The 25,720-nt window shown below is 42.3% G+C and overlaps 1 protein-coding gene across 1 annotated transcript in view; it reads right to left on the minus strand.

Moving 5' to 3' along the window:
* srrm4 (serine/arginine repetitive matrix 4) overlaps window positions 1–25,720 on the minus strand; it is a 75,875-nt gene continuing 50,155 nt past the window's right edge. The window contains exons 3-13 of the mRNA XM_053610832.1: window positions 22,811–22,900; window positions 17,397–17,477; window positions 17,205–17,231; window positions 15,308–15,358; window positions 12,276–12,356; window positions 9,492–9,609; window positions 4,834–5,120; window positions 2,980–3,147; window positions 2,773–2,877; window positions 388–534; window positions 1–256 (exon numbers count right to left, since the gene is read on the minus strand). Of these exons, the coding sequence (XP_053466807.1) occupies window positions 19–256; window positions 388–534; window positions 2,773–2,877; window positions 2,980–3,147; window positions 4,834–5,120; window positions 9,492–9,609; window positions 12,276–12,356; window positions 15,308–15,358; window positions 17,205–17,231; window positions 17,397–17,477; window positions 22,811–22,900 (1,393 nt within the window). The 3' untranslated portion in view covers window positions 1–18. The remainder of the gene's footprint in view (window positions 257–387; window positions 535–2,772; window positions 2,878–2,979; window positions 3,148–4,833; window positions 5,121–9,491; window positions 9,610–12,275; window positions 12,357–15,307; window positions 15,359–17,204; window positions 17,232–17,396; window positions 17,478–22,810; window positions 22,901–25,720) is intronic.

Consider the following 25,720-nt stretch of genomic DNA (forward strand, 5'->3'; position numbering starts at 1 on the left):
CATTTTCTTGTCTGTAAATTAGCGGCGAGCGCGGCTATAGCTGGCTAACGTGTCATAGCTCCTGCTGCTGTAGATGGAGCTCAGCGGCGAGCTGCGACTGTGACTGCGGTACGAAGAGCGGCTGTGACTCCTGCTGCGGCTGCGGATCGGGCTCCGTGATTGGAGGGAGAACAGACTCCAGGACGACAGACTGCTCGAGCGGCTTGAGGAAGAGGAAGGACTCGGGCGGTAATAGGGAATCGGCCTCTTCCTCGCACTGCCGAAAAGAGAGATGAGAACAAAAGATTAGACGAATACAGCTTGTGTGTGTGTGTAGGAGGTGAAGGTGTCTGGACCTTTTATACAGTAAATGTCGAGTTGAGTGACGTGAGAAAGCTAGACTCAGACCTGGTGATTCTCCGAGCCTCTAGATGACTGGGTGAATCTCTTCTCCTTTTCCTCATCGGTGAACAGATTCTCCTCCTGCTGCGCTTCCTGCTTCGCTTTGACGGCTTCTCACACGAGCTGGAGCTTCTTCTGATTCTCTCTCGGATCCTTTTTAGGAACATCAGAACGAAACGGATGTAAGTTCAGCCCTTATTACGTGTTTAAAAGTCTTCCGATTGAAATCTGGTTTTATTGCGATGGTTTAGTCTAGCACGTTTTTTTTTTTTTAGTTCGCTGTGAATCTATCGTTTCTGTAAAACTTCACCGAAGTATTTTTTTTTTCCACACACACTCGGTCGGCTTCGCACTTTGTTCAGTGTCTCGTAGAAATAGAAGAGTTAAAGTAATAAAGCTAATTATAAAATGAACACAAACACATGGTGCTTGTCGTCATGGGAACCATGATGCAAAGGGGGAATCTGTGACAGTAGAATATCATTGTTTTCATACATATATATATATATATATATATATATATGTAAATTTGAATTTCATGGCCGCAACACGTCTCAAAATAGTTGGGACGGGGGCAACAAAAGCCTGGAAATGTAAGTGTTAGTAAAAAGAAACAGCTGGAGGAACATTTAGCTAATTAACTAATTAGGTTGATTGGCAACAGGCCAGTAAGAGGATTGTGTATAAAAAGAGTATCTTAGAGAGGCGGAGTCTCTCAGAAGTAAAGATGGGATGGAATCTGGATGGAAGCAGATGTTGCTGTAAAACCTGTATATACCTTTCAGCATTGATGGTGCCTTTCCAGATGTGCAAGCTGCCCATTCCATAGGCACTAATGCACCCCATACCATCAGAGATGCAGGCTTTCGAACTGAGCGCTGATAAAAAATGCAGTATTGATGTTCACCCATTGCGCACGGAGATTTCTCCAGATTCTCTGAATATTTTGATGATGATATGTTCTGCAGATGATGACATATTCATACTCTTCGCAATTTTTACGTTGAGGAACATTATTCTGAAATCGTTCCACAAATTGTAGACACAGTTTTTCACAGATTGGTGAGCCTCTCTCCCATCTTTACTTCTGAAAGACTCCGCCTCTCTAAGATCTTCTTTTTATCCCCAAGCATCTTACTGACCTGTTCCCATATTTAACCTCCAGCTGTTTGTTTTCTTTTTACTAACGCTTACTTTCCCAGCCTTTTGTTGCTCCAGTCCCAAATTTTTTGAGACGTCTTGCGGCCATCGAATTCAAAATGACCTTATCCTTTTCTCAAAATGTCCTACATTTCCTCAGTTTAAACCTTTGATATGTTTTCTACGTTCTGTTGTGAACAACACACGGGTTTATGTCTTTGTATGCTGTGGCATTACAATTTCTCTTCACTGGAACTAAGAGGCCCAAAGTTGAAGTTGGAGTAGAAGAACTGGAGTGTCCTGCACAGAACCCTGACCTCAACCCCACTGAACACTTTTTGGGATGAACTGGAACTGGAGCTGGAGCCTCCTCAACATCTCAACATCAGCACCTGTCCTCAGTAACGCTCTCGTAGCTGAATGAACACAAATCCCCACAGCACCGCCCCAAAATCTAGTGGAAAGCCTTCCCAGAAGACTGGAGCGCATTATAACAGTAAAGGGAGAATAAATCTCGAATGGCATGATTAACAAAGACATGTAGATGTAATGAAGGCACACCCCAGGTAGTGTACATGTTTGGTCATTTATGCTGTTAGCAAGGACACGTGTGCTGTACCTGAGACCTATATTTTGTCTAAATATTACAGCCATAGAGCTGTCTGTTCCTGAACCTTCCACTGATTGGACACATTAAGTCCGAGTTGATATTATTTATCACAGGACTAGATTTTTTCCCCCCAGTTAATTGTGTCTCTGCCTTGCTAGCGTTTTCTTGTTAGTGCCACGGACGACTCTGTGGATACGGTTAGTCGTCTCATGCCAGGCTTCGTTATTACATTATTACCTCCATTAAAATAGCTCTGATCCCAGGCGCAAAAAAAAAAGTTAAAAAAAGTGTAATTCACCTTACAGGCAACATACGGATCAAAAACGAACAAACCGCTAGTTCAAAAATCTTATGGCTTTGTTTTTGTCTAGAATTTTTTATTGTTTTTTTTTTTAAAGGACGTTTCAGAGTGCAATGCTTTCTGGGGAAAATGCTACGCCGGAAAGTCCACAGTGATAATGCAATGCGTCATCCTACAAACTTCACCTCAGCTCATTAAGTACCAGAATGAAATAGAAGTCAGGATGAAAAACTTGTGTTGGTTTGCAGGATCTTTTCTTTTATATTATTGTAAAAAAAAAAAAAAAAAAAGTACTGCAGAACTCGTATTACTGAATACAAGTCAGAGCACTGCTGCGTACCGGTCCGGTGTGTATCTCGAATGTTTTCCACTCCGTCGACTGCTCACGCTACATACACTCCCTCTCCTCGAGTCGCAAGAGTAACTGGACGAACGAGAATACGACCTACACACACACACACGCACACACACGGAGGTAAAAAACGACGGCTGAGTAATAACACAGCTGCAGCTAAACTGAGGTGTGTTTCATTTTAACGTGACTAACCTGCGGCTGGAGGATGGAGACCTGCTCCTGGATATGTAACGTCCCCAGTGGTGAGAACTTCGTGACGATCGACTCCTGCTGCGAGACCGGGTTTCGGGGCGATACTGATATTTAACACTGGACGGAGAACGGTGGCTCACGGATCCCACACAGCTGCTCGACTCTTCGCTGGAATTACAGGAAACACTCAACAAGATTAGCTGATGATGTGAATATATGAATATGAAGAGTTTGAAAATGACGTAAATGGCGGTTTTTCGTGCTATCAGACAGGAAGTGTGCTTGTCAATTTGAAACAGATCCTTAAAAAAGATCAGCCATAACATTAAAACCACCTGCCTAATATTATGTCCCCCTCCACTTGTGCCACCAAAACAGCTGTGACCCGTCGAGGCATGGACTCCACAAGACCTCTGAAGGTGTGCTGTGGGATCTGGCACTGAGACAGGCAGCAGATCCTTTAAGTCCTGTAAGTTGTGAGGTCGGGCCTCCGTGGATCAGACTTGTTTGTCTAGAACATCCCACAGACGCTCGATCGGATTGAGATCTGAGGAATTTGGAGGCACGAAATTCAACACCTTGAACTCTTCGTCATGTTCCTCAAACCGTTCCTGAACAGTTTCTGCAGTGTGTCAGGGCGCATTATCATGCTGAAAGAGGACACTGCTATTAAGGAATACCGTTGTCATGAAGGTGTGTACGCGGTCTGTAGCAATGTTTAGGTAGGTGAAACGTGTCAAAGTAACATCCACGTGAACGCCAGGACCCAAGGTTTCCCAGCAGAACATTCCCCAGAGCATCACACTGCCTCCGCCGGCTCGCCTTCTTCCCATAGTGCATCCTGGTGCGATCTCTTTCCCAGGTAAGCGACGCACACACACACACACACACACACACGGCCTCCACGTGATGTAAAAGAAAATGATTCATCAGACCAGGCCACGTTCTTCCACTGCTCCACGGTCCAGTTCTGATGCGCACGTGCCCATTGTAGGAGTTTTCGGTGGTGTACAGGAGTCAGCACGGGCGCTCGGACCGGTCTGCAGCTACGCAGCTCCGTACGCAGCAAGCTGTGATGCTCTGTGTGTCCTGACTCCTTTCTATCAGAGCCAGCGTTAACTTTTTCAGCAATTTGTGCTAGAGTAGCTCTTCTGTAGGATCGGACCAGACGGACTAGCCTTCGCTCCTCACGCACATCGATGAGCCTCGGGCGCACACGACCCTGTCGCCGGTTCACCGGTTGTCCTTCCGTGGACCATTTTTAGTAGGTATTAACCACTGCATCCCGGGAACACCTCACAAGACCTGCAGTTTTGGAGACGCTCCGACCCAGTCGTCTAAACATCACAATTTGTCCCTCGTCAAAGTCGCTCAGATCCTTACGCTCGCCCATTTTTCCTGCCTTCAACACATCAACTTCGAGAACTGACTGTTCACTTGCCGCCCAATAAATACATCCCACTGTTTAACAGGTGCTACTGTAACGAGAGACTCACTCACTGTTATTCACTTCACCTGTCGGTGCTTGTAATCTTATGGCTGATCTTTGTATAAAACTGAGTTAAGATTAAAGTCATCGTATCTATTACTTGCTAAATGTGTAGGAGCGCTACCCAAGTTCTTCTCAAACCTGATTGGTCAGAAGGTGTTGATTAGTTTTCTTTAACAGCAGCTCTGACTCACAGGTTTACATAAGTGTGCTTGTTTTAATACATCATCGTTTCTATGGCAACGACTCAAACAGGGACAACAGTTAATAAATATAGTCATTGTTTGGCAAACTGCTGTTAAAACACACCGGGAAGTCCCGTTATTAGGAAAATAATCAACTTAGCTTCCACTTGTGTCTCTCACCTTCTGAGCTTGCTGAAAACAGACGTGTTAATGCGTCTCTCTCTGAGTTCGGCTTTACTCAGAGACTCCGAGTAGCTGCTCAGAGAGTTTCCTGAATCAGACGAATTGTCCATGAATTTCAGTTTCTCCCGTCTGTCCGCCGTGACCTGCGCCCTCGAGACACCGGTTTTAGACGACAGCGGAGAGGACGTGTCGTGTCCCGAATCGTAATCCGCACGCCCTTTACCCAGAATACACGGCGAGTCCTGGACGACGGACGTTTCGAGCCCAGGACGCGAGTGTACGACCTGCAAGAAAACGAGCTTGTTTTTTTATAAAAAGGGGGGCGGGGGGCGGGGGAAATAAATCAAGTGCTAATCGTCTAGCTGCAGTGTGAGCTCTCTACAAAAGTGCCTACGAAAGCACAGAGACGAAATTAAGACGTGTTTTCAGCACAAGATCAGAAACGTTTAAGAGATTCTTTAAAGAACGTCATGCAAATTTGTCACATGCCAGAAAAAAGGAAAGAGAAGAAAGGAAAGGGGAACATAATAATAATAATAATAATAATAATAATAATAATAATAATAATAATACTATGCACTAAAAGAGAGTGTAAAATGAAAGGCTGATTTCATAATGAGAGAAAGAAGTATAAAATAGAGAGGAGAAAATAATAATAATAATAATAATAATAATAATAATAATAATAATAAACAGTTAACAACAAAAAAAAAGGAGATAAAAACAGCAAAGAAAGCCCTGTTTAAAAGTTCTGTCTATTAAAAGTTATATGTCATATAAATGTAATATATAATATAGAGACAGAGGAAAAAAACCAAACACTTCCATCTAATCTAGTCTAACTAAATCAAAGCGTTGAGGAATTAAAAAGGACATTTGGTTTGTGTTTAGGTCGCCTGCAGGAAGAGCTTTAAAGTCCACCAGCGTCCTACAGTAAGTCCCTAAATCTGCGGATAGCATCGACTTACCAATCCAGACTTCCTCCTTAAGTAGGTACGGTGTAAGAAAAAGGGAAGAGCGGGTAACGTAAGTGCATCGTTAGAACGGGAAAATGCAAGAAAAAAGACAAATAAGCCTTGTCTTCAAAACCCAAAGCCACTCTGTCTCACTGCTTTTTAATCACGCTTCATTTCTCTTTCCATGTTTTTTTTTTTTTTCTTCTTCTACTGCATCCCCAATGAAAATGTTAATAGATAGATCAAATTTCAACACATTGTTAGTGTTAATATTATTATTACTGTAATAAAACACAATACACTACATTATTATAAAGAACATTTACAGAAAGAAGCATGATGAGCTACATGGTACGTTTGGATTATTTTGTGCCTCCTGGTTGCAAAAAACCTAGCGGAAGTATACAGTGATTTAAAATATTTTTTCTCTTAAAGAGCGGGCCGGAATTAGTTTTCCAAAATGTCGGAAAACTGCTCGAATCGGCGAACGTGTCATCGTGCAAACGTTTCTCTCAGTGACGTTTGTTCAGAAACGAGACCTTTCAGCCGACGCGGTGATTCGAAGAGGGCTTTGGCGTCGTGATGACGTCACACGGATCTGCGCCCGTTCTGAAAAATCGAGAGCTCCTCGGAATATTCCGGAGTTTGCTTGATTTTGCGTTCGTTTCTGTGATCGCAAAACTGCGAAGTCCTGGTGGGACTGGCTAACTGGTCATATCAGTAAACTAACTACGGCTTTAACGGGCTTAGGTTGAAAGTTAGCTAACACGCCTAAATTATATCGCTTTAACAATCCTACGTAGCTCGCCTAAACGCTACATCGAGAAGCTAGCTAGCTAACACTGTCTAGCTAGGTCACGTTCTTACTGGACACGTTTAGCTAGCTAACTTTGTTCACTATGTTGAACATCAAGCGATTTGCTTGCCTTTAATTTCTCTCTGTAGTATAAGAGCCTTTCTGTGATGTACAAGAACGCCGCTTAGCCAAGCCGTACGAATCTTCCAGAGCTCCGCCGTGTGAAAGTGTTACTTTAGCCGAATAGCAATCCCTGCCTTTTAGCGCTAATCCCTAATGATCAGCGGATAACGTTTTAGCTAACGTCAGTCCGATTCCTAAATAAAGTTCTCCGGTCAGGTTATAATCACGTCTTTTTGCAACCAGGTCGTGCGCACATCTCTTTTTTGTTTACAAACACCAAATTAGGTCTATTGTGGATATGACTTCCCGAACCGCTCTTCAATTATTAAAGGCTGTAACAAAAATCGAATACAATAACTTCACATTTTTTTTTCTCCTTCACTTGCAAGTAAAATTATCTTCACACACATACTGTACATAATACACACATTTGTCTCAGCTCTTCTAAAAAAAAAAAATAAAAATAAAAAAGAAATGAAAAATCATTTTGGAGGAAAATAACACCAAATCCAGGTTATTATATAAAGTGTAATTTGAGAAATGAGTGTTCTTGGTTTTTCTTTGCCGGCGTACGCAGTGAGAGGGATGAAAGGTTAGATGAGAGTTAGAGTGTGTGTAATTATTGGAGCTGGGAAACACTCGAAAGCCCACTCTGGTTTAAAAGTTAATTAATGCAAATCTCAAACGTGTGTGTGTGTGTGTGTGTGTATGAGCTCTTCCCTCATGAAAACTATCCTCAGTGAAGGGTTTAATGAAAGGTTGCTTTCTGTTCAGAACGTTCCGAGCAACAGCAGATGTAACGAATATAGAATGACGGGTTTATCGTCGTGTTTAATAGCCAGAGTTTACTACCGAAAACCCCCCAGAACTAATATATTATATATATATATACACACACACATATTTACTTAGAGAGACAGACAGAAAGTGAGAAAGAAAGTGAGGGAGAAAAAGAGAGAGACAGAAAGAGAGACAGAAGTAGACAGAAAGTGAGAAAGAAAGTGAGGGAGAAAAAGAAAGAGACACAGAGAGAGACAGAAAGTGAGACAGGAAGTGAGAGAGAAAAAGCGAGAGAGACAGAAAGAAAGCTGGAAGTAGACAGAGAGAGAGACAGACAGAGTGAGACAGAGAGAAATTGAGAGAGGGGAAAAGAGAGACAGACAGAAAGTGAGAGAGCGAAAACGAGAGAGACACCGAGAGAGACAAAAAGTGTGAGAGAAAAAGAGAGACACAGAGAGAGACAGAAAGTGAGAGAGAGAGAGAGAGAGAGAGAGAGGGAGAGAGAAAGAAAGATAGACGTAGACAGAAAGAGAAACAGATAGACTGAGAAAGAGAGAAAGTGAGAGAGGGAAAATGAGAGACAGACAGAAAGTGAGGGAGAAAAAGCGAGAGAGACAGAAAGAGGAGAGATGGAATTAGACAGAGAGAGAGACAGACAGAGTGAGACAGAGAGAAATTGAGAGAGGGGAAAAGAGAGACAGACAGAAAGTGAGAGAGCGAAAACAAGAGAGAGAGAGAGAGACAGAAAGAAAGATAGACGTAGACAGAAAGAAAAACAGATAGACTGAGAAAGAGAGAAAGTGAGAGAGGGGAAATGAGAGACAGACAGAAAGTGAGGGAGAAAAAGCGAGAGAGACAGAAAGAGGAGAGATGGAAGTAGACAGAGAGAGAGACAGACAGAGTGAGACAGAGAGAAATTGAGAGAGGGGAAAAGAGAGACAGACAGAAAGTGAGAGAGCGAAAACAAGAGAGAGAGAGAGAGACAGAAAGAAAGATAGACGTAGACAGAAAGAAAAACAGATAGACTGAGAAAGAGAGAAAGTGAGAGAGGGGAAATGAGAGACAGACAGAAAGTGAGGGAGAAAAAGCGAGAGAGACAGAAAGAGGAGAGATGGAAGTAGACAGAGAGAGAGACAGACAGAGTGAGACAGAGAGAAATTGAGAGAGGGGAAAAGAGAGACAGACAGAAAGTGAGAGAGCGAAAACAAGAGAGAGAGAGAGAGAGACAGAAAGAAAGATAGACGTAGACAGAAAGAGAAACAGATAGACTGAGAAAGAGAGAAAGTGAGAGAGGGGAAATGAGAGACAGACAGAAAGTGAGGGAGAAAAAGCGAGAGAGACAGAAAGAGGAGAGATGGAAGTAGACAGAGAGAGAGAGACAGACAGAAAATGAGAGAGAGAGAGACAGAAAGTGAGAGAGCGAAAAAAGAGAGACAGTGAGAAAAAGAAATAGACCGAGTGACAGAAAGTGAGAGAGAGAGAGAGAGAGAGAGAGAGAAAAGAGACACTTTCTGTCTCTCTCTCTGTTCTTATTCCGGTGCAGATCATTTCAGTTCTTTCTAGAAGTAAATGTTTGTAAAAAAGTGAAATGATCTGATAAGAGAATAAGACCATTTCAAACGTAAAACATGTAGAAACGGCTTTTATTCATCCTGCATTGGTTTAAAAACAGTCTATTAAAGAGAAATGAGTTACGTTCGACTGTAATCACGACACTTTTACTTGCTAAAACGTCGTGTTTTTTTGCAGTGAATTTTTCTCCATATCCTGAGAGTAATATTACTTTGGTCTGTGTGTGTGTGTGTGCGTGTGCGTGTGCGTGTGTGTGTGTGTGTGTGTGTGTATGAGAAGCGGCCGAGCAGTACTGACGTGTAAAATGGCATCGACTCTTTCTTTCCTTCCCATTAAACGGCAAAAAGAAATCAATGTTTTCAGGTGGCCTTTAAGAGAGCAGCAGTGGGGTGTTATTAGCGCGCCGGGCGGCACTCTCACACACTTACTGTGCACTTGGAGGGGATTTTAGTGGCGAGCTTCACCGCCGAACACCATTCAAACCCTCCACGCGCTCCTGAACCGTGGCTGCTGCGCTGAAAGCCTGATTTACCGCTGTCTCCACATCTACACCACAAAATCACACAATACTGACACTGCTACAGAGAAAAGAATCAGCATATACATTTATAATCATACCATATATATTTATAATCATACCATATACTTTTATAATCATACGATATATACTTATAATCATACCATATACTTTTATAATCATACGATATATATTTATAATCATACCATATATACTTATAATCATACAATATACTTTTATAATCAAACGATATATATTTATAATCATACGATATATACTTATAATCATACGATATACTTTTATAATCATACGATATACATTTATAATCATGATATATATATATAATCATACGATATATATTTATAATCATACGATATACATTTATAATCATGATATATATATAATCATACGATATATATTTATAATCATACGATATACATTTATAATCATGATATATATATATAATCATACGATATATATTTATAATCATACGATATACTTTTATAATCATATGATATATATTTATAATCATACGATATATATTTATAATCATACGATATATACTTATAATCATACGATATATACTTATAATCATATGATATACTTTTGTAATCATACGATATATATTTATAATCATACGATATATACTTATAATCATACGATATACTTTTATAATCATACGATATATATTTATAATCATACGATATATATTTATAATCATACGATATATACTTATAATCATACGATATATATTTATAATCATACGATATACATTTATAATCATACGATATATATTTATAATCATACGATCGCTATACTTTTATAATCATATGATATACATTTATAATCGTACGATATCATACAATATATATTTATAATCATACGATAGACATTTATAATCATACGATATCATACGATATATATTTATAATCATACGATATCATACGATATATATTTATAATCATATGATATACATTTATAATCATACGATAGACATAGCTATATATTTATAATAATACAATATACATTTATAATCATACGATATCATACGATATATATTTATAATCATACGATATACATTTATGTGTTAACTAACATATGAGTGTGTATTCATTTAGTATTTATTAATAAATACTTATTAGTAATAAATACGTTGTACTTATTAACTTCATTCAGACTACATTAGACTAATAATTTATAATCATATGATATCATACGATATATATTTATAATCATACGATATACATTTATAATCATACAATACATTTATATATGAACTATGGATCAAATGCTGTTGTCTTTAAAGCACACCTATTATGGTTTTTCAAATATTCCCTTTCATGTAGCGTGTTATATACGTCGCTGTTTGTGAATGTAAAAAGTCTCAAAAAAAAAAGTTTCAAAAACCAAAGCGCACGACAAACGGAGTTATCGACTCCCAAAAGAAGGAACCGATTCTGAACAGCTGAATCGACTCATTAGTGATTCCAGACTTTACTTCCTGTACTAACCTACGTATGTTTGTAACAAAAAGCCCCGCCTCTGGTCTTCTTTTTTTTCAGACGGAGCTGAAACTCGTTACGGTAGTGGCCGTTTCCTTTTCGACACACGCTGACAGCGGTAGACCGATCACGACAGACTGAGACATCTGACCAATCAGAGCAGAGTATGCTCTCTGAAAGGAGGAGTTTGGAACGAATCATTCCGAACGGATCGTTTAACGAGTCGACTGTGACACTTTACTTCTAGTATTGAAATTACGTGCACGTTGACGAGTCTTTTGACCTCAGATGCGTGTAAATCTATTGTATGAGAGCTTTAAAATAAAATTAGGCACGTTTCAAAACTATAATAGGTGCTCTTTAAATGTGCTTTATAAATAAACTCGACTTGACTAGACGGAGAAGGTTTTAAAATAAAAACGCAGTGTTCGGATCTATCCGGATTAATGTGGATGTAGCCTTCGCTAAAGTCAACCGGGACAAAAGTGAAGAATTCTGGGCAAGGGAATGTTTTGGTTGCTAATAACTTGGTTGCCTCGACTCTCTGGCACAAACTGAACGTACTACAACCATCTGTAGGACAAAAAAAGGAAATATGAAGAGCATGGGTGACCTTTTCTGACCTATTTGGGCCAACACTGGGTCCAATCAGCCAGTACAAAAAGGGGTCAAGTCCAGAATAATGATTTTTTTCATTATTGCAAGCTGCTCAGAGACTGCTGGCCAAGGTACACAGGAAAGAGAGAGTGTTTTGGGCTTGCTGAATTTCTTATCCGGAACAGCAAAGTTAGCTTTATGGGAAACGAGGGAGAACCGAATGTCAGGACAGGGAACAGTGGAGGTAGTAGTCATGTTCCGGGGATTAGTGTCGGCACGGCTCAGGGTCGAACACACACGCTATGCTCTGGTGGAGAAGCTGCCGGAGTTTATGGGGACACGGGGGATAAACGGACTGCTGTGTACGGCTGATTAGGAAAGTTTTTAATTATTTAATTGCTTTATTTTCCTTTTTATTCTTTAAAAAAAATAACTTTTACAATGTAAGAAACAGCGGTTTAAATTTTTCAATGATATTTGACTGATCCAATAAAAGGGGGTGTTAACTAAAATCATGTCTGTCTCTCTCTCTCTCTTTCTCTCTCTCTCTCTCTCTCTCTCTGTGTGTGTGTGTGTGTGTGTGTGTGTGTGTATACCTGCTCTCAGTGCTGGAGGATCTCCAGTCAGAACTGTTTGCTCTCCGTGATCTCCGTCTGTGATGAGAGGCACTATGGCACCTGAAATACACACACACACACACACACACACACACACACACACACTCACACAGTTACCATACCACAATTTACCCACCCACCCACCAACCCACACACACACACACACACACACACACACACATACAGTACAGTGAGACACGGGGAGAAAAGAAGAGTGTGATTGAAGGATAACAGTTAAAGAAAAAAGGGAAGGGAAATAAATAAAGGGATACAGAGTGTGGGAGAGAGAAAAAAAACCCTAAAGGATTGGATACAGTAAGATAGAAAGCAAGAGATACACAGAAAGAAAGAGGAAAGAAGGAGATGGAAATAGTGACAAGGGACAAAGAGAGAGAGAGAGAGAGAGAGGGAGAGAGAGAGATAGTGGGGGGGGGGGGGCTTTTTAGCAGAACAGGGGTGTAAAATATATAACGATAAAAATCACTGCTTCATTATGTTTTCTCCACTGGAAGGGCACCCTATAGGGCACGTCATCATGCTTTCTCCACGGGAAGGGCACCCTATAGGGCACGTCATAATGCTTTCTCCACGGGAAGGGCACCCTATAGGGCACGTCATAATGCTTTCTCCATGGGAAGGGCACCCTATAGGGCACGTCATCATGCTTTCTCCACGGGACGGGCACATTACAGGGCACGTCATCATGCTTTCTCCACGGGAAGGGCACCCTATAGGGCATGCCATCATGCTTTCTCCACTGGAAGGGCAAAATATAGGGCACGTCATCATGCTTTCTCCACGGGAAGGGCACCCTATAGGGCACGTCATCATGCTTTCTCTACTGGAAGGGCACCCTATAGGGCACGTCATAATGCTTTCTCCACGGGAAGGGCACCCTATAGGGCACGTCATAATGCTTTCTCCACGGGAAGGGCACCCTATAGGGCACGTCATAATGCTTTCTCCACGGGAAGGGCACCCTATAGGGCACGTCATCATGCTTTCTCCACGGGAAGGGCACCCTATAGGGCACGTCATAATGCTTTCTCCACGGGAAGGGCACACTATAGGGCATGCCATCATGCTTTCTCCACGGGAAGGGCACCCTATAGGGCACGCCATCATGCTTTCTCCACGGGAAGGGCACCCTATAGGGCATATCATCATGCTTTCTCCACTGGAAGGGCACATTACAAGGCACGTCATCATGCTTTCTCCACGGGAAGGGCACCCTATAGGGCATATCATCATGCTTTCTCCACTGGAAGGGCACATTACAAGGCACGCCATCATGCTTTCTCCACGGGAAGGGCACCCTATAGGGCATGTCATCATGCTTTCTCCACTGGAAGGGCACATTACAGGGCATGTCATCATGCTTTCTCCACTGGAAAGGCACCCTATAGGGCATGCCATCATGCTTTCTCCACTGGAAGGGCAAAATATAGGGCACGTCATCATGCTTTCTCCACTGGAAGGGCACACTATAGGGCATGTCATCATGCTTCTCCACTGGAAGGGCACATTACAGGGCACGTCATCATGCTTTCTCCACTGGAAGGGCACCCTATAGGGCACGTCATCATGCTTTCTCCACTGGAAGAGCACGCTATAGGGCACATCATCATGCTTTCTCCACTGGAAGGGCACCCTATAGGGCACTTCATGTTTTCTCCACTTGAAGGACACCCTATAGGGTACTTTGTGTTTTCTCCACTGGAAGGACACCCTATAGGGCATGTCATTGTGTTTTCGCCACTGAAAGGGTACTCTATAGGGCACTTCATTGTGTTTTCTTGCATGTAGCAGAACCCCAGAGGGTAGTTCATCACTTTTTTCAACTGAGGGGCAGCATTAGGGTACTTCTGCAAGTACCCTCTTCTACAAAGGGTGTTACTGGCACCCTTTAAAGCACTTTCACTGCATGTTTTTAAAACCAGGTCAGACCATATTGAGGTGAGGGTGGAGGGGTAATTGCACCTGGGTGTGCCAAAGACACCTGCAGTGGACTGTAACTGTATCACAGCTGCTCTTTCAGTCACACAGCAGCACATTTACTGTCTCAGACTCACGGCCACTCACGCCTGTGTCATCTTTTTACCTCTTTAAATTGCAAATTGCCATTGCAACGTGAAAACATCTCAGGTAAATTGAGTTTTACTGAGTGTAATGCGTATAGAGGAGCTCACACGGGCTCGTGCGAGAGCTGTGAGAGTGAAATGACTGACAGAGTGAGTTTAAATCTGAGCTGTTGTACAAAGAAAGTCAAAAAACAAACGAGTAGTTTAAAAAAATCATGTAGCAAGTGAACTGAGGAAACATGACCACTCTCATCAAGTAGAATATGCAGGTCTCACACACACACACACACACACACACACACACACACACACACACACACTACAAGTACTGCAAAGCTTTTCATTTTCCTTTTTGTTGCACACTTACTCTGTTTTTATCTCCCTTATTCTTTCTATGTCCTTTCTTTCTATTAATCTCCTTTTTCTGGCCTGCTCTCCCTCTCTCACTCTCTCTCGGTTACTCACGTTCTTTTTCTATTTCTCTCTCTCCCTCTCTGTCCCTCACTCTCTCTTTCTTTGTCTCTGTCAATTCCAATATTTTGCGCTTTCTCTCTCTGTCTCTCTCGTTCACTCTCATTGTCTCTCTCTCCCTCTATTTATCTCTGTATCTCTCTCTTTCTGTCGCTCTCTCACTCCGTCTTGCTCTCTTTCTCTCTCACTCTCTCTTTCTTCGTCTCTGTCTATTCCAATCTTTCTCATTGTCTCTCATTGTCTCTCTCTCCCTCTATTTATCTCTGTTTCTCTCGAAGTCTGTCTTGCTCTCTCTCTCTCTCTCGCTCTCTCTGTGAGTGCTCACCAGCACATCCTGATCCCAGCATAAGTTATCCGACACTACAAGAACAATAAGCACTTGAAGAGTAAAAGTACGTAGTATCAGTTCTCTGTGTGAAACCCGATCCGAGTTCCGAATCGTGAATCTGAGCGACCAACCTCTTTTTATGTTTCCTGTCCTCCTTCCGTTTGCGTCTGGTGCTCGAGGAGCTGTACCATGAAAAGCACATTAATGACAGAGAATTATAAAACACTCAGCGCTGCGTATTACTCATTAATGGAATCTGTTTCCCTGGATTGCAGTCAAAACATTTTCTCACCTGTTTTATCCGTTTATCTCGTCTCGATCGGAGTCAAATGATCTTTTTAAAACAAAATCGCTAGAGGCGTGTGAAACTTCCCGCTGTTCGATTTGTGCTCTCACTTTTTAATCGGACCGCGCTCGCGTTCGTTCCGAAACGGACCGGGTCGAGCTCTCTCATCCCCTGAGGCTTGCTGTTTTGCTTCACGAAGTCCCAAACGTATTTGCTATATTCTCACTTGTACGAATCCCGCATCGGGGAGATAAACACGTACCAGGCTCCGCCTTAAATACACCAAATACTGCATATATAAAGGCGCTGATTTGCTAAAAGTTGTGTGAGTAAAAACACACGCGAACGAACAAAAAAACAACATCTACGCTGATTTATTAACAAAAATAACACGTCTTGTTAAGTTTTGCGTGTTTGTCTTAACGTATACGCGGTCTAGAGCTGAAAAAAGTGCTGACGTCATGAGTTTCGCCTGAACGTCAGTAATACGGCTGAAGGGCAGGTATTAAATTTGCGAAATTTGCTTTTCGCCATTTGCTAAGTGTTCATAAACATTTGAATAAAGATTTAGCGGTTAAGGCTCTCGGTTACTGATAGGAAGGTCGGGAGTTCAAGCCCCAGCACTGCCAAGCTGCCACTGTTGGGCCCTTAACCCTTAACCCTCTCTGCTCCAGGGGGCGCTGTATCATGGCCGACCCTGCGCTCTGACCCCGACTTCCTAACACGCTGAGGTATGCGAAGAAATGAATTTCACTGTGCTGTAATGTGATTAATAAAAACTCATTATCATTCCTGTATACACAGTCGAAGTAAGTATGTCGATCTCCCTGTGCGCTTTTCCCAGGACATTCCACACGCTGCCGTCGCTACCCACAGTTCCTTGCGGACTGAGTCTGCGCACGCGTCTCCTTTCGGTGGATTTTCTGTACAAAGGTGCTTGTTTACATGCAACAGATTTCCGATTTAAAACGGCCGTATTCCAGGGCTGGGAATTTTGTGGAATCGGAATATTGTCTTAATCAGGCTCGGGATCGGGATCGGATCACGACTCGATATAAATGAGCAAACTGCCAAATTCCGATTCATATCAGAATATTGATGTGGATGTAAACGTAGTCACTGACCTTCACTCATCTTTACTCTCGTGTATTTAAAGGTTCCGATCCTATTGAAAATGAGACGTGTTTTCCGACACGTCTCATCGCTGTTGATTAGAGACGACGCCCGGTATCAGTGTCTGACCGACGCTGGATCGGATATCGCCGAAAAACATATCGGATCTCAACTAGAAACGATCCGAACTGGACTTGTAATGTAAGAAATGTATTTTTGAGACTGGAAACGTTTCTTACGTATAAAGGGATTGTTTTTTTTTTTTTTTTTTCTTTTGTTAGAATTCTTTTGATTTAATTATTATTATTATAATTATATTTATACCTTATTATATTTACAATGCAATCGTTTTTGCTTGTTTGTTTGTTTGAAAGAGTTTCACTGTGAACTGCTTCAGTAAAAAAAAAAAACTTTTAAAGTTTAATAATTTTTTAAAGAAAAACATAGAAAAGTACAGTCCTCAGTAAACATCAGTACCTGTTATCAGTAATCTTAATAAATCAGGACCTCACGGTACTATATTATCTAAGAACTATCTTAATGATCTATTCATGCAAAGGAAATGCCCATATTTCAGAGTTTATTTATTATTGTCCTTCCTGTTGTATTTCAATGGAACTCGGTCGTACCTGTGTCTTCTCTTCTTGGAGGTAGCCCTGTGTGTGTGTGTGTTTGAGAGAGAGAGAGAGAGAGAGAGAGAGAGAGAGATCACTTCATTAGCAGTGTGTGTTAAAATAAAACACAGACATGTAAATTAGTGAGACCGCTACGTGACCACTAAGCGATCGGTAGACAGCCGTGAAAGCCCTCTGACACGTTACCTGTGTTGCTTCCTCTTCTTCGAGCTGTTCTTCTTCTTCTTCTTCTTCTTGCGGAGTGGTGATGGACTGGAGGAGTGAGACCTGCGGATTAGACAGCTTCCTGTCAGTACTCTCGCGTCGCCTTTTGTTTCGTTCGCCGGAGTGAATGTGAAGGGCGTTACGATAAGCACATGAATAAAACGGAGAACGGTGTGCGGATCGTTACGTTCGTTTGGGATGATAACCGACCCGGGATTCGTGACAGTGTTCCTCGATGTGTTCTCGATATACAGTGCAGCGCTCTACTGACGGTTCCACCGCTACATAAAGCACATGGACGCTAACACTTTGCAAAGTCTTACAGTCTTTCTACTGAGATCTGTTAGTCTTGCGTCATTCTGCCTTTACCTTGTCCTTTCGTCCCTTTTTGGTATTTTATGTTCTCTCATGCACACGGATCCTCGGGGTGGCTTAGTGGTTCGCACGTTTGCCTCGCACCTCTGGGGGCTGAGGGTTCGAGTCCCGCCTCTGCCCTCTGTGTGTGTGTGTGTGTGTGGAGCTTATGTATTTCTCCTCGTGCTTGGGGATCGGTTCCTCTGGGTACTCCGGTTTCCTCCTCCAGTCGAAAGACATGCTCGCTGTAGGCTCTGCTCGTAGTGTGTGAATGTGTCACCCTTCCTCAGATACACGTGACGTCGCGGCATGTTTCCCGTTCGCACACGTCAGCTCACAGCGATTGGCCAGCATCGACGTCGTTGACGGTTTCGACACCTAGCCGAGATCGAACGGTGAATCAGACACGGAAACAAGCACGACGTGTAACGGTGACATGTAAAATGCTACACGGTATAACGCGTTAACGTGACTTGTTATAGCGCGTTATGACGTTTGTGAATTGTTTATAACGTCTGTATAAAGGACCGGATTCCAGATGAGACGATACGCTCGGTTCTTCTTCTCGCATGTCGATTAATCGGATGAATTCTGAAGCGTTGCTCGTCGGTGCTCACTTTATACCCGTGTGTTTAACGCCATGGGCTTTATAGAGTCCTCCCCGTGGTATGCGGTGGTACAGTCCAATCCAGAGGCCGTTAGCAGGGAGGAGAGCACCGAGGCGTTACAGTGTAGTGAATATGAGATATTATACTGCGATAATAAAGTGGATTATGATGCAGCAGTTATTTAGTGCAGGTGGATTTATAATGCATTATAGATATTAGTGTAATGAAGAGCTGTACTTTATCTCTCTGACCTTTTTACTCCCAATCAGCGCTCTCACTCTCTCTCTCTCTCTCTCTCACTCCGTCGCTCTCTCTCTTTTTCTCTCTTTCCCTGAAAGTCTCACTCACTCTCTGTCTATGTCTTTCAGTATGTTTCTCTCTCTTCTTTTTTTTATTTCTGAAGGAAGACGATCTGCTAAAGTGGGGTTGAATTATCCTGGGATAAGTCAATAAAGAGCTTATTTTACGTTAAAATTTCTCTCTCTCTCTCTCTCTCTCACGTTCTGTGTCTGTCGCTCTTACTTTCTGTCTATTTCACTTTCTCTTTCTGTCTTTCAGTTTCACTCTGCCCTATTTCGGCCCTCTTTCTTTTTTTTTCCTCCTTGAAACGTGTTGATAACACGACACACATTAATGGAAATTAAAGTAAACTACAATCGCACAACAGAAATAAAGTTCATATGTGGTTAAAGTGTGTGTGTGTGTGTGTGTGTGTGTGTGTGTGTGTGTGTGTGTGTGCACATTGATTAACATCAGCAGTGTGTTTCACTTGTAAAGAACACTGTGCAGTTAGTACTTCTTTCAGCCATCTCTCTCTCTCACTCTCTCACTCTTAATCTCTCTCTCACTCTATCTATCTATCTCTCTCTCATAATCTCTCTCTCTCATAATCTCTCTCTCTCATAATCTCTCACTCACAATCTCTCTCTCTCTCTCACTCTTAATCTCTCTCTCACTCTATCTATCTCTCTCTCTCTCATAATCTCTCTCTCTCTTAATCTCTCACTCACAATCTCTCTCTCTCTCTCACTCTTAATCTCTCTCTCACTCTATCTATCTATCTCTCTCTCATAATCTCTCTCTCTCTTAATCTCTCACTCACAATCTCTCTCTCTCTCTCTCACTCTTAATCTCTCTCTCACTCTATCTATCTATCTCTCTCTCTCACAATCTCTCTCTCTCATAATCTCTCACTCACAATCTCTCTCTCACTCTCACTCTTAATCTCTCTCTCACTCTATCTATCTATCTCTCTCTCTCACAATCTCTCTCTCTCTTAATCTCTCTCTCACTCTATCTATCTCTCTCTCATAATCTCTCTCTCTCTTAATCTCTCACTCACAATCTCTCTCTCTCTCTCACTCTTAATCTCTCTCTCACTCTATCTATCTATCTCTCTCTCATAATCTCTCTCTCTCTTAATCTCTCACTCACAATCTCTCTCTCTCTCTCTCACTCTTAATCTCTCTCTCACTCTATCTATCTATCTCTCTCTCTCACAATCTCTCTCTCTCATAATCTCTCACTCACAATCTCTCTCTCACTCTCACTCTTAATCTCTCTCTCACTCTATCTATCTATCTCTCTCTCTCACAATCTCTCTCTCTTAATCTCTCTCTCACTCTATCTATCTCTCTCTCATAATCTCTCTCTCTCTTAATCTCTCACTCACAATCTCTCTCTCTCTCTCACTCTTAATCTCTCTCTCACTCTATCTATCTATCTCTCTCTCATAATCTCTCTCTCTCTCTTAATCTCTCACTCACAATCTCTCTCTCTCTCTCACTCTTAATCTCTCTCTCACTCTATCTATCTATCTCTCTCTCTCACAATCTCTCTCTCTCATAATCTCTCACTCACAATCTCTCTCTCACTCTCACTCTTAATCTCTCTCTCACTCTATCTATCTATCTCTCTCTCATAATCTCTCTCTCTCTCTTAATCTCTCACTCACAATCTCTCTCTCACTCTCTCTCTTAATCTCTCTCTCACTCTATCTATCTATCTCTCTCTCTCACAATCTCTCTCTCTCATAATCTCTCACTCACAATCTCTCTCTCACTCTCTCTCTCTTAATCTCTCTCTCACTCTATCTATCTCTCTCTCACAATCTCTCTCTCTCTTAATCTCTCACACACAATCTCTCTCTCACTCTCTCTCTTAATCTCTCTCTCACTCTATCTATCTCTCTCTCACAATCTCTCTCTCTTAATCTCTCACACACAATCTCTCTCTCACTCTCTCTCTTAATCTCTCTCTCACTCTATCTATCTCTCTCTCACAATCTCCTCTCTCTCTTAATCTCTCACTCACAATCTCTCTCTCACTCTCTCTCTTAATCTCTCTCTCACTCTATCTATCTCTCTCTCACAATCTCTCTCTCTCTTAATCTCTCACACACAATCTCTCTCTCACTCTCTCTCTCTTAATCTCTCTCTCACTCTATCTATCTATCTATCTCTCTCTCACAATCTCTCTCTCTCTTAATCTCTCACACACAATCTCTCTCTCACTCTCTCTCTTAATCTCTCTCTCACTCTATCTATCTCTCTCTCACAATCTCCTCTCTCTCTTAATCTCTCACTCACAATCTCTCTCTCACTCTCTCTCTTAATCTCTCTCTCACTCTATCTATCTCTCTCTCACAATCTCTCTCTCTCTTAATCTCTCACACACAATCTCTCTCTCACTCTCTCTCTCTTAATCTCTCTCTCACTCTATCTATCTATCTCTCTCTCACAATCTCTCTCTCTCTTAATCTCTCACACACAATCTCTCTCTCACTCTCTCTCTCTTAATCTCTCTCTCACTCTATCTATCTATCTCTCTCTCACAATCTCTCTCTCTCTCTTAATCTCTCACACACAATCTCTCTCTCACTCTCTCTCTCTTAATCTCTCTCTCACTCTATCTATCTCTCTCTCACAATCTCTCTCTCTCTCTTAATCTCTCACACACAATCTCTCTCTCACTCTCTCTTAATCTCTCTCTCACTCTATCTATCTCTCTCTCACAATCTCTCTCTCTTAATCTCTCTCACTCTATCTATCTCTCTCTCACAATCTCTCTCTCTTAATCTCTCTCTCACTCTATCTATCTCTCTCTCACAATCTCTCTCTCTCTTAATCTCTCACACACAATCTCTCTCTCACTCTCTCTCTTAATCTCTCTCTCACTCTATCTATCTATCTCTCTCTCACAATCTCTCTCTCTCTTAATCTCTCACACACAATCTCTCTCTCACTCTCTCTCTCTTAATCTCTCTCTGACTCTATCTATCTATCTCTCTCTCACAATCTCTCTCTCTCTCTTAATCTCTCACACACAATCTCTCTCTCACTCTCTCTCTCTTAATCTCTCTCTCACTCTATCTATCTCTCTCTCACAATCTCTCTCTCTCTCTTAATCTCTCACACACAATCTCTCTCTCACTCTCTCTTAATCTCTCTCTCACTCTATCTCTCTCTCTCTCACAATCTCTCTCTCTTAATCTCTCTCACTCTATCTATCTCTCTCTCACAATCTCTCTCTCTCTTAATCTCTCACACACAATCTCTCTCTCACTCTCTCTCTTAATCTCTCTCTCACTCTATCTATCTATCTCTCTCTCTCTCACAATCTCTCTCTCTCTTAATCTCTCACACACAATCTCTCTCTCACTCTCTCTTAATCTCTCTCTCACTCTATCTATCTATCTCTCTCTCACAATCTCTCTCTCTCTCTTAATCTCTCACACACAATCTCTCTCTCTCTCACAATCTCTCTCTCACTCTATCTATCTATCTCTCTCTCACTATCTCTCTCTTAATCTCTCACACACAATCTCTCTCTCTATCTATCTATCTATCTATCTATCTATCTCTCTATCTCTCTCAGTCTCTCTCCTTCACTTTCTCTCTCTCTTTCACTTTTAGTCTCTCTCTTTCCCTCTCTGTTTTACTCTCTCTCTCTCTCTCTCTCTCTCTCAGTCTCTTCCTCTCTATCCACCTCTTTCTGTCTCTCAGTCTCTCTCTCTATCCAGTCACTCTGTCTTTTTCTACCTCTCTCTTTCACTTATTCTCATTCTATTTTACCATTTTCTTTATCCCTCTCACTCTTTCTTTCTTTCTTTCTTTCTTTCTCTATCGGTTCCATTTATATTCCGTTCTGCTTTTCTGGCCATCTACGTTGGTCTGTCTTTGCTTCTCTCTGCGTCTCTCTCTTTCAGTCTCTCTACTATTCTTTCTCTCTCTTTCTGCCTCTTTTATTCCGTCTTTTTGCTGCATTTCTGTCTTTCTCTCTCTCTACTACTATCTCTATCTGTCCATCTCCATGTGCCTTTCCCTTTCTCTCTCTCCCTCTCTTTATTTTTCTTTCTTTCCCTCCTTGATTCCCTCCGTTTTCCTTCCTTCCTTCCTTCCCTCCCCTCCCCGATGTTTTGTTTGTTTTACTGACCTTTCTCGCCTCCTCTTCCTCACTGACTTTTTCTTCTTCTTTCTCGTTTTGGCCGCTGGCCGAGGGGAAAAGTCAGCGTCGAGCGACACGCTGCAGCAGAAAGGGAGAAAGAAACAGATTAAATGTTGACAGAAGGCAGGAGACTCACAGGCAACAGCGACTCGCAGGAGCATGTGAGATCGTGGAAAGGGGGCGGGGCTCCGTTAGAGAGTTCAAAACATGGTTTCAGGGTCACCTGTCGATCGGCTCATCTTCCGTTTGAAAGTCTGCGTGAAAGTCTGTGTTTCCTGACAGACCATGAATTACTGACGCATTAAAGGGCTCAGCTTGGAACTACGGTTCCGATGGATTCCATACTAACACTGATAGCGAGGCGTTATACAGGAGTGACCAGTTTCTGGGATTCTACCAAACCTAGATCTTTGTCCCAACGCCAAAAACATTCTTTTTTTGGTCTCATTAAGCTAGAAAATATTTTCCACATGTTTGCTGAGCCTTTTGGCTTGCCAGTCTTCCAGAAAGCCCAGAATCTGGGCTACGGTCGTCCTGCTCTCAGCTGCTCTCACCTGAGTAACCTTCTGGGTTACCCTTGGTATCATGGTTGCTTCTCTGACTCTAAACCTCGCTAGTGTCCTAATCTTTCCATTAAAAAAAATAATAATAATAGGCTCTGTACTTTTCCAGGACATTATAACAGATATGTTTTGACCACTCCTTGGTCTTGATGATGCTGTTTGTTTAATTGACAAACCCTGTGACTCCTGTAAAGGTGTATTTATATATATTGGGATCACACGGCACTTTAATGGCGCGTAGAACTAATCATGTGACTTCGAATGGCGACCGGCTGGAGAACTGACTCAGGGGTTTCACGGTGATGCGTTTGCAATGTAAATGCTGCAAACACAACTTTGTAGGGTTGGTGGTGGTGGTGGTGGTGGTGGTGGGGGGGGGGTGAATACTTTTTCTAAACATTTGAAAATGAAGTGATGACTATGAATAAGTCTGGCTCATAGTAGACTATGAAATTCTCGTATTTGGGACAGACCCGGGGTGTGTCAGACCAGGGATCTCGTTATGTAGGTGGCGCTAATGAGTCCTGGGTGAAAGTAATAATTAGGAGTTGAAGTGAGTGATGAGATGGATCAGTGTTTGTGGTGCAGTGAAGTGAAAGAGCGAGCGAGAGAGAGCGAGAGAGAAAGAGACAGGCGGCTTTCGCATTAGTGGAGCTGTCTCACTTTAGATGCTGATTACAGACACAGCGAGTGTCATTTCTGCTTAATTAGAAAGCGTTGTTACTCATTACACCATTCGTGCTATGACACTCTCTCTCGCTCTCTCTCTCTCTCGCGCTCTCTCTCTCTCGCTCTCTCTCTCTCTCGCGCTCTCTCGCTCTCTCTCTCTCTCGCGCTCTCTCGCTCTCTCTCTCTCGCGCTCTCTCTCTCTCTCTCGCTCTCTCTCTCTCTCGCTCTCTCTCTCTCTCTCTCTCTCTCGCGCTCTCTCTCTCGCTCTCTCTCTCTCTCTCGCGCTCTCTCTCTCTCTCGCTCTCTCTCTCTCTCGCGCTCTCTCTCTCGCGCTCTCTCTCGCTCTCTCTCTCGCGCTCTCTCTCTCGCGCTCTCTCTTGCTCTCTCGCTCTCTCTCTCTCTCTCTCTCGCTCTCTCTCGCGCTCTCTCTCTCTCTCGCTCTCTCTCTCTCGCTCTCTCTCTCGCGCTCTCTCGCTCGCTCTCTCGCGCTCTCTGTTTAGGGTAGATATGCACATATCTATCTATGCACATATATCTTCTCTGTTTAGGGTAGATATGCACATTTGCGTTTTCCTATCTGCAGCGTTTGTACGAAAAGTCACAGACGTTCCCGTTTATCGTCGTTTTCTAATCATTACACATAAACAGAGCGATTTCAGTAAAGCAGCACTAAAAGCTTTCTGCACTTAACATCTTGCGCTTTGTTTGTAAACACAATATGTCTACATTCGCGAGATTTCTGCTAATGGACGTATCGCACACCGCGATTATTATAAATCGGCGGCATTCCCGAAAGCAGGCCGTAAAGCCAGCCGCTCGGCGCTCTGCTCGGTGTTGTTCCTTATTATTATTATTATTACGGCGGTTTGGAAATAGTTTAGAATATAAGAATATCTGAAGATCATTCTAAAAACTGTTTGAGGAACAATAAACCCCCCGGGAAAAAAAAAAAGAATCAACGGTTAGGGCGGTGCGACGGAGAGACGATTCTGACGCCAGTCCGATAAAGATGATTCTTTTCCTAAAACAAATGTTTTATTCCTCTTACACCACAGCGAGTTTCTGGTAATAAAGGAGTGCACCGTTTCATTCATCGTGCTTTTTATCCGTTTATTGTTACATTAACGCTGAGAACCGAGTTCTCTCGTACGTTATAGGAGAGATAAACGCTCGCTCGCCTACCAGCCTCGCTTTTTTTTTTTATTCCTATTAATTAAAGTTAATAAGTTTCTTGTTGTTTTTAAAAAAAAAAAAAAAAAAAAGTCTCAGCTCCTCGTGTTACTGAGAAACCGCAGAGCGTGAACTCGTGAACAGTTACAACGCGCTGACACTGGAGACTCCTTCCTTAAACGTTAAAGATTACGAAGGGATAAAATGAATAAAGGTCGATTTACAACACGACGTATCACACCACTGTACGTGTGTGTGTGTGTGGGTGTGTGTGTGGGTGTGGGTGGGGGAAGGGGGGTTGTATTTACACCTTCTTTAACCTTTAGCAGCTTTTCCCTCCCATCACTCCTCCCAGGCGCTACGACCTTGAGTTCACGCGGGTGATGGACGACTGAGGAGAATCGTGAAGGTTACAGAGTTTAAAATCCTGTCAGGATTGATGACGGACGTCTCGCGGATGTCTTTAAGCCGCCGTCACGCTTTAAATCTCGAGGAT

The sequence above is a fragment of the Ictalurus furcatus genome, chromosome 22, assembly GCF_023375685.1.
Source record: "Ictalurus furcatus strain D&B chromosome 22, Billie_1.0, whole genome shotgun sequence".
Classification (NCBI taxonomy): domain Eukaryota; kingdom Metazoa; phylum Chordata; class Actinopteri; order Siluriformes; family Ictaluridae; genus Ictalurus; species Ictalurus furcatus.